Genomic DNA, 10,315 nt, shown 5'->3' on the forward strand with positions numbered 1-10,315 from the left:
TACCATTTACGTCAGCTATACTGGTGATGATGTCCTCAGTGTGAATTATAGACCGAATATGCACTGCACTCATGTAAGAGCTCCATTCATTTATCATTAAGGACACTTGAGACAACCATATACAATTTATGGCCCAACTACTCTCACTGTTTAACAAAGAATTAAGAAGGAAATTACTGTTATGTAGGAAACATGTGGGTGGAAATCCAGAAGTGAATGTATTTCATTTACATTGTTAATGAATTTATCTCTGCTCTGTATAATGAGGGATTTGTAATGTGGAGGAAATTACTGTTATTTCTCAACATCTACAAGACCAAATACAATTAATGTAGGAAGTGTATGTGGATCTTACAGGAAGAGTTTGCTTTTATATAAAATAATGTTATATTAATTATTGTGATATTTGGGACTTAATGATCTTGACAACAGAAATATTGAGAAATTGCTTACATGTAAAAATAGCAGTTATTAATTCATTCTAAATATTTATATAACTGCCTTGCCCCCTGATTTTTTTGTTCAAGCCATGAGATAATATCATATAAAAATCAAATAAGCCAAAATGAGTGTATGCTGAAGTACTCTTACAATATGGATTTGGACACAATTTGGAAGGATGCCGAATTTATAATAGTCATGGGCTGCACTTTCAACTTTTTGTTATATAATTCGAGGACTTTTTCCCATTTAAAAGATATAATATTATGTTTAAATGGTTGATCACTATGGCAACAGCCTTATTTTTCGTTATTTCTATGGATAGGCAAAGTCTTAATGAAACTTCATGGCCATCACTTTATAAAAACAGGAAATATTTATTACAATATGCGTCATATGAGTATTACGCATCATCCAAGGGCACAGCATCATCGGAAATCAGTTGTGTATGAGAACGGTACCAATTCACGAAAGACTTCACTCTCATCCCAGACTTATGAAAGGAAGGAGCATCACGGACATATTTGGTGACGGAGAAGGGTGGTCTGACGGTGGTCTGTGGTCGGAAATGTCAGGATGGGCTTATCCGTTCGCATGCGTAATGAGCGCTCGGTGCCAAAAGCGGGACTCATAACCAAAGCGCCATCTGTCCATCGGCCACTCTGACTGCGCTCCGACGCAACAGGCATATCGTCGCTTCAGAAGAGTGTCAGGTTTCTTCAGTGGACAAAATGAATGTACAGTTATCCATAACGTTTTAATAGTTTTGATTTAGTTGTGATATTGCCGTGCGTAAAGATGGAAAACTCGACCACAGTAGCGAACCAGACTTTGGGCGAATGGACTGACACCAGCATCCAATACAAAGTGGTCAGTACTTTTTTACTCTTCCTCATCTGCGCTTTGGGGATGGTCGGAAACGTGATGGTGATCCTGGTTGTGTTGACCACGAAGCACATGCGGACCCCCACGAACTGTTACTTGGTTAGTTTGGCCGTGGCGGATCTGATGGTTCTTATAGCGGCAGGTTTACCCGCGATACCCGACAGCATCTTCGCTTCGTGGGTGTTCGGACACTACGGCTGCCTGTGCATCACATACTTTCAGTACCTCGGCATCAACGCGTCCTCCTGCTCCATCACTGCGTTCACAATAGAGAGATACATCGCCATCTGCCACCCGATCAAAGCCCAATTTCTCTGCACTCTTTCTAGAGCTAAAAAGATTATTGTGGCCGTCTGGGTTTTCACATCCCTCTACTGCGTAATGTGGTTCTACCTGTCAGACATACAGGAGCTGGTTTACGACAATGCCATCATTAAAACTTGCGGCTACAGAGTTTCCAGGAAGTATTATTTGCCAATTTACTTCTTCGACTTCGGCGTCTTCTTCGTGTTGCCTTTACTACTGTCCGCGGTGCTGTACGGACTCATTGCCAGGATCCTGTTCTTGAATCCGTTACCGTCGAACTCAAAGGACAAGAAGAAGAAGAACGGACAAGCCAACAACCACGCTGCCAACAACAACACGAGCTGCAAGAACTCGCGCCACTCCAGCTCCACCGCGACCTCCCGCAGACAGGTGGGTGGCACCGGGCCAGAGCGCAGCGCACTGCGGGTTGTGCCAAGTGGTCCACTGCGGTAAAGTGCGTCTGGAGTTATAGAGAGGACTTTTACGCATGGAATAAGTACAGTAGTAACAGTAAAAATAATATCTGGTGCCATACCGACCACTGGCGACATTTCGTTAGCAGTAAATATAATGTTTCCTGTTCAGTTTCCTGTTTATAAGTGCCATTTTGAGTACTTTTCACAGTTCAAGATAATTTAGTTTTGAATAGTTTATTGTTATGGCTATTTCATCAGTGCTTTACACCTGTATCAAAATAACAAAAGTGGTTTAACAGCTTTTAAATTGCTTTATTTTGCACAACTAAAATTGGACAGTAATTATTTTTGATCATCTAATCATCTAAGATCATCTAATTTGGGTGAACACACTGATTAAAAATGACAAGCACACAAGTAGGTGGATGTGCATGGATGGAAAATATAAATGAAAAACATCATATCATATTGTTGATACCACAGAAAATAAAGTCTTGATCTTGATGCAGGTAATGGCCATACATAATAAAATCTAGATACTGTTCAATTTAGTATATTTACACATGGAGGACTTTGCTTGCACCAGCTTTGCTCTTATAGACTTCATCCGTAACCATTGGAGACAGGAGAAAAAAACTACCCTCAGAGGCTTTTCAGTTCTGACAGTGACATGTCTGCCTTTGATTTCTGAATCTCATCACTTCTCTTCGTTCGTTTACAGCTGTGTTGTTAAGAGCAACTTCTTGTTACTTTTGCCTCAAGGTTTTTGATATGGGCCCTGGACAAAAGACATTGTTCTCCCAACAATGACACTTTTGTACGAACAATGAGCCTGGATGAGCTGATAGTGTAGGGATATGATGATGAGATATACTGTCATAGCGCACATCATGAAAACATATAAAACTGAATGAGGAAGTGTTTGTGATTTGGCATGTTCTTTCAGGACAAAATAATATCAAGACATATAGCTGTGCTTTAAAAAAAGAGAGAGAGATTAAGGTATACTGCTCCTCATTACATGACAATTTTGGAAAAGAGACAAATAGGTTCACATGTGTCCATACAAACTACAATTCCCAATCTCATCTGAACTGGGAAATTGCACCTGGTTTGTGTTGGGATGGGAGACGTTTGGGAATACCAGGTGCCGTAGTGGAGTGGCAGTGGCTCTAATGCATGCTGTCGTCGTGTCCTTAGGCAAGACCTTTCACGCATTTTGCCAGTGGTGTACTCATGGTGTGTGAATGAGACAGATGGGAATTATTCCACGGCTATGGCTACAACCCGGTGTGTCCACAGTGTGTTATGTTCATTAACATGCATGACCAAATGAACAAATATATATGAAAGTATTTGCGCTCATCCCAAGTCTGGATAAAAGGAGCGGGTTGTATTAGTTGTGTACATTTGATTTGAAGAAATGAGACAGCAAATATATTTAATACCACTATATATTTAATACCAATACGCCCTTCACTACCAGACTCTTAGTAAAATGTACTAGATGAAAATGAATACAATATTACTCCATCTAGAAATATTAATATGAGATTTTAGTGTGTTATGGTGTTTCCTAAACTAAATTATCTATTCATATTTTTAACATGGTTTTCCTCATCCCTTCCCCAGGTAACCAAGATGCTAGCTGTGGTCGTGATCCTGTTCGCGATGCTCTGGATGCCCTACCGCACTCTAGTAGTGGTCAACTCCTTTTTAGACAAGCCCTATTTGGACAACTGGTTTCTACTTTTCTGTCGGGTTTGCATTTATCTCAACAGCGCCATCAACCCGGTCATCTACAACGCCATGTCACAAAAGTTTCGCGCCGCCTTCCGAAAGATTTGCGGCTGCGGTAGGAAAGGGTCTGACAAACCAGCCGCCTACAGTGTCGCTCTAACATATAGCGCTGTTAAGGAGAGTTCAATGGTAGAAAGCACGGATCACTACACAACTGAATTAGAGGAGCTAACAGTTAACGATGAACTGCTAGCCGATCAGAAAATGTTGTATCCAGACACTTGTATTTACGGTAGGGCTGACTTCAACAGCGCTTGAAAATCAGTGTTGGTTTTAATAGATGTTTTGAATAGAAATCAAACAGTTTGAGTGACTGTTGACATTTAAGACACCTACCACATGTAAACACTATTACTGACAATAGTGTGGAAAGGCAAACATAGTTAAACGTAATGATCTTAGACAATATTGAACAAGTACAGATAGCGTTTAGCTGGATAGTGCACGATTGGCTATGTCTGATAGCTTAACCTTTACAAATAATGGAAATTTATGTGTTTAAGTGGCTATGACATCTAGATAATAACATGTTTTGGAGCTGTATTGCTGGGTTATCCTGTTTAGCCTGACGTGAACCATATTGTGAAGTAACAGAGAAAATAGCACACCAGGTATTACAGTGGTAAGGATACAGTATAGTGGCAAGACATGAGTTGAACCAGTGACTATGTAGTTCAGGGGTAATTGCTCTACCTGTTGAGCCACAAAGTACTATATTGCATCACACAGGTTGACAGTTGATCTGTGTGAGTACTGTTGAGTGGGTGTTATGATGATATATTCAGATATTCAGGTAATAAGTTGGGATTAAAAAAATAAATTAAATTAAATTAAAATAAAATAAATAAATGGGTGTTTCAAATGCTGTAAAGAACCAACATTGAAACAGGGATTTGGATATCTATCGCACATTTGATTTATTGTTTTCATTTTTACTAGGCTACCTCTCATTGTTGAAAAGATGAACTGACTTGCACCAAACATAAACCCACAATATACAACAGAAGGACAGAAGATGAAACTTGTATTCCACAGTTTGGGTTGAGACCACGTACTCACAGCTTTGTCAACTGTACAAATGCAGTGAAGGCTTTAATCTTTGTAGAAAATTAGACCTAGTTCTAAGAAACGCAAACAAATATATAAATATTTAAGATTTACTGTACATTGGATGATTCATTCTCTGTTGACTAATGTCACAGCGGCCATTAGGGGCACCACCTCAAAAAGACATAAAAGCTCTGTATTCTGGTGGGACAGAAAAGCTAACTCAAGTTAGACTTTATTCTGAGTTTTGTTTTCATACAATCTGACAAAACAGAACTGACTTAGCTGCAACTACAACAGGTGAGCTGATTTGTGCTGTGCTGCATTAAACAAGTCACTCTCAGATTACATGGTCAAAGATAGCATTAGCAAATGTCACTGAAACCTTTCAGTAGTTTAGAAAACAATGAGTTTTTTAATTCCAAATAAAATATAGTACCCTAAACAATCTCCACCGGCAGACACTTCCAATAACTTAAACACTCCTTTTGTTAGTTAGACTAGATTGATGAACTGCCTTGCCTAGGGACACAATAACAAAGTTGAAGCTGGGATTAAACCTTGGATCTTTTTAATAAAGGGGTCTACATTCAATCCTCTGTAAAAAAAAAAAAAAAAAAAAAAAAAAAGCATGTGGTTTTGATCTGAGGTCAGACTTTGGGGGAACACCATTTTTTGTGTTAGATTGCAATGATTACATTCTGTATTTTTTATGTTCAGGAAATTAATATTGAAATATTAATGTTTGTTTGTTTTATAATAAAACAAAAAAAACCTAAAATCAACCCCTCTACCACCTGCTCTAGAAGGCTACTACTCTAACACACAACGTTTGAGAAGGCACATGTACTTTGGAGTCTGTAGAATTGAACTCTGGCCTATTGCTTTTAAAATGGACCTTTGAAGGAAAAAAAAAATCTATTTCTATTGAAGGACTTGACCTCCAAAGTGAGATGGAGTCTGTGTCTCTGTCACAAATGGAGCAGAAAACTACTACTACAAAATAAGAAACAGTGATACTGCAGAGAGAAATGTACAGGAATCTAATACAGAAAGTGCAATTTGGATGTATAGAGGATGCATTTTGTATTGACTCAAAAAATACATACGTTGTAACTATTGCTTTAAAACAATCTACTTATACTGGCAATTATTTTTTTCTATGCTCAACTGCAGTGATAAACATGTGGGTCTAGGCACTATGGCAGACCTATGGGGACAAAATGCAACTCCTTATTATAAGTGGCTAATTAATGAATGCAAATTAATTACACTTGCATGGAGAGATTTATACAATCTTGACTAATAAAAAACAAACAAAAACAATTCTTCAGTGAATATATGATGATTACAAATTGCATAAACACAAATGAAGCAGTAGTTACAGCCTATAAATGTATGTGTAATGTTTTGTACAGTATGTTTTATAGTCTGTACATATGGGACAGGGTCAGTGCCTCTGAAGCCTTCACTATCATAGCTCCAAGCTCTCTTTCTTTCTCTCTTCCCCTTGCCCTTTCCCATTTTCTCCCTGTCCCCACCCTTTCCCCCTCTCTCTCCCACTTTACTCTTGCTTTCTCCCTGTCTCTTTGCTTCATGTTGAGTATATGTAATGTGCTTCTATTTCTGTCCCTCCTTTATGTGGAAGAGGATATGTTTTTATGTCTTTTGATACATCTGTTTACAATTGGTTATGGTTAGCCTGGCCAGTCATAATCCTCACAGTCCTAATACTCTTAGATCCTACCAACAGACATGACTTGACCAGATGTCAATAATAAACAAACAAATAAATCATTAAATAGCAATTGGGTCTGACTGACCAGGCTTTGAAAGCACATTCACTGATAAGAAACCTTAAATAATGTAACAATGTGCAAATCTAATCTTAATTTGTGAATTAAAATGTTGTTATTTATTCAACAATCACTTTGAAGATTTTTCTTGCTTAGTGTAATTCAGCAAAGTCATTTTTTGTCATTGCTTTTGCCTTGGTCTTGTTTTGTTTTTGTGACGCTTGTGCAAATCTGGTTTAAATAAAGTTATTCATGCAGAAATCTCTTGTCTTATTCAACTAATTAAACCCCAACCATTTGAAAAATAAATGAATAAATAAAGTAAAAGTAGCTTTGTGGTCTTTCGGAGTCAGTTGGTGTGGTCTTGACTTTTGTTCTAACCTCTGTGACCATCTAAATCCTCCGCTAACTTTTATAATTGCTCATTATTAAACCTCAACAATACAATACAAATGAGAGAGTGCCATGAAAAGGCATTAGAACCACCTACTCACTTTTACACTCTTAACTTATAATTATTTTGTACAGCAGACAATTATCATGATTGTTATAACTGTCCTATTGTCCCCGCTTAAACTATGGCAATCTGATGGCAAAAGACACCAAAAAGGTCAAATGCTGGTCAGATGCTCTGCTCAACTTTTGCTAGACTATAAGTAGTAGTTATAATTGTTTTGCAGCCTTGTAGGAAAGGTTCAGTAGTAGTGCATCAGTAGCAGTAGTAGCAGTAGCAGCATAGTGCAGGTTTACAAATAATCACTTTGTAGCCATGTACTGATAGTTTAGTAGGATTAAAATTCTAGTATTAGCCTCACAAGAGAAGTATTAGTAGTTTTCCACACAATATATCCAGATAATTTTACTATAATATCATTGATTTCTGAGTGAATAGAAAATTGATCTGAATGAAAAAAGCTAATCATTTTCACAATCTTTTCTACTGGTGTTTTTGTTTTTATTCCCTTAAACATTCTCCAGTTGTTGCCAGATCATTTGAACTTACTCATGCAGAGAAAAGGGCTCATTAAGCATCATAAAACACACCCATTTACCATCATAAGGTCTGGGACAGTACATTTAAAATCATTAGGCACATATTTGCACATCTGCTCTTGCACCACTGTTGTGACAGAAGGGATGACAATTATCAATAATTTTATATTCTATAGGCCTACAGTTTTTTAATGATTAGTCTTGGTTTACTGTTGCTAGTGGATATTTTATGTGCGTTGTATCCTGTCCATGGTGAATCATTTTTTTTCTGTTCAAATATTACTGTAATGTTTTGGTTTCGTAATACCAAGATGATGCTGCGACGCTGGCAATCAAACCGCTTCTGATGAAAAGGCAATAGATAGTTGCATATTAACTATTCAGGCCCCCATCTGCTTTTTTCATGTAATACTTGAAATTGCAGTGGCCACCGGAGACAGCACACAAGTTTTTGACCATTTTGACCACAAAGCTGCAAATGAACTGCAAGCTTTAAATTAGCATAGACTGGACTAGGAACAGGAGCTAATGCTATTTATACACTAAATCAACTTTTTTGGCTACTAAGCTGGCTACAACTTGGTAGCCACAAGTTGATTTAGAGTTGAGTACGCTATTTAACACCAAGAATATGTTAGCAGAACAACTGAACAGTTTGCAACATGTTATTTATGTATTATCAGAATACACATAATGATATACATTTGTTTATATAATCTGTATCTTCAAAATCTATTATGGTTCCAAGTCCGATGACACTGTGTTATTTTCTCGATCTCTCAATGGAGTCCTAAAGAGCATCTCATCTCGCTCTCGAATTCACAAGAGCATAATAACAATCAGTCAGTATGTGTTATTAAGCAGGACCAGTGTAGTGTGTAACGCATATGGACAAAATCACACATTTTTATGTGCATAGGTGTTTCTGAATAAAGGAACCTTCCATAACTGTCTATAAAGACTCTTTAAAAAGGTAAGACAAATGTATTTATATATGCAGTTCATACACAATGTAAATCAAAGTCCTTTACAGAATAAGAAAGACATTAAAATCACAATATAAACAAATCAAAACATAAATAATCATCATAAAATTAACATTAAAAGAGAAGAGTGCAGAATAAAAACCTTTCAGTCATATGCACAGCTAAATAGAAATGTTTTGAGCTTAGATTTAAACATTGTCAAGGTTTCACATCTTCAGGAAAACTGTTCCAGACTTTAGCTGCACAGAACTACTTTAAAAATATATGTACTGAAGATCATTTAGCAACTGATACAAATATTTTGTTTAATGATGTAAATGACACAATAAGGAGCAGATGAGTGCTGTTTTGCTGCAGATTTATGAAGTAAACACAGAGTGACTCATCTTGGTTTAAACAGAGGAGCTGTCTGCTGTTTATCTCAACACCTGTCCAACACAACGCAGGTCTACTGTCCAAAGCATCACGGTCTCAGTGACAGCCTTGTCATCACACAAAGATGTCAACAATATCCAGTTAATCAATAATCATGACAAATCGGATCACAATGGAATACAGTTCAATCTGCAGTTCAAAAGTAAAGTGTTATTTCATAAATGGGAACGGTAAACAGTATGTGTGACAGTATGAATGAAACAAAAAATGTTCTCAATAATTGTGAATAATTCTAACAGTCAAATTTGATATTGTGCTCTATCTGACAAAGGCTGTAATTCTTTCTTATGCTATTGTAACCTGGCCAGCAACATGAGGTTAGGTCTTTTGTTTCTATTATACTCATACATCAGAGCTTAATAACTTAATTGACCTACAATTTTAAGTATTTATCTATTTCATATTTATGGTTAGCTCCGTCTATGTTAGAAGGGCTACAATGGGGTGGTTCCTCCGTGTTAAGCCTTATATAAAGCCTCTTAAACCAATGCTAAATAAACCATCTTTTAAATTCTGCTCATGGTTGATCAGTGCACAACTTCACTTTGCAAACTCTCTCATGAATAACAAAGGCCTTGTAATTTTGACTGACAGCTGCTGTGAGGACGACATCAGACACAATGGAGATACAGCTGCAATCACTGATGTGTGTGTGGGTGGGTATTTATTGTGTTCTGGGGACCTGCTTTTCCTATAGGGACAAAGATCAGGTCTTCATGATGTACATCCTTTATTATTATATCAACAGTATGATTTCAGTTTAAGATTTGGGTAGGCCTGTCATGATAATTGTTCAATATATGATAGATGGAACACTATTTATATTTATGTATTTATCATGAGTACTTTTTCTTTACACTATTGGGGAAATTTGTGTTATTTTTCTGTCTATGTAATTTGAGCTTGAATAAATAACTTATAGATACAACCTAACAACAAAAGTGATTCATTCTAACATTATTTTTTTTAATTTTTTTTAATTTTTTTTCTATCATATTGTACGTTTAAAATATTTTTGGGGGTATAATCCTGCTTTAGGATTATTGCGTCAGTTGCATTAATTTGTTTCAGTATTACCGTTTATCATCTTTATTTACTTTAGCAATAGATCACACTTCAAAATTTGTTATCATGACAGGCCTAGCTATGGATTAAAATAGGTCAAGTGTTAGGGAAAGTAGTAAGTGTGGTTAAGGTTAAGAGCAGTCTT

At 36.8% G+C, this 10,315-nt stretch overlaps 1 protein-coding gene across 1 annotated transcript; it reads left to right on the forward strand.

The window, feature by feature from the left end:
• Window positions 1-1,071: 1,071 nt before the first annotated feature.
• trhrb (thyrotropin-releasing hormone receptor b) lies at window positions 1,072-5,497 on the forward strand. The gene is made up of 2 exons (XM_033975301.2): window positions 1,072-2,022; window positions 3,681-5,497. Exons 1-2 carry the CDS (start codon window positions 1,240-1,242, stop codon window positions 4,104-4,106), a joined length of 1,209 nt encoding a protein of 402 aa, XP_033831192.1. The 5' UTR covers window positions 1,072-1,239; the 3' UTR covers window positions 4,107-5,497.
• The last annotated feature ends 4,818 nt before the right edge of the window (window positions 5,498-10,315 follow it).

This window comes from Periophthalmus magnuspinnatus, chromosome 11 (genome assembly GCF_009829125.3).
Source record: "Periophthalmus magnuspinnatus isolate fPerMag1 chromosome 11, fPerMag1.2.pri, whole genome shotgun sequence".
Lineage (NCBI taxonomy): Eukaryota > Metazoa > Chordata > Actinopteri > Gobiiformes > Gobiidae > Periophthalmus > Periophthalmus magnuspinnatus.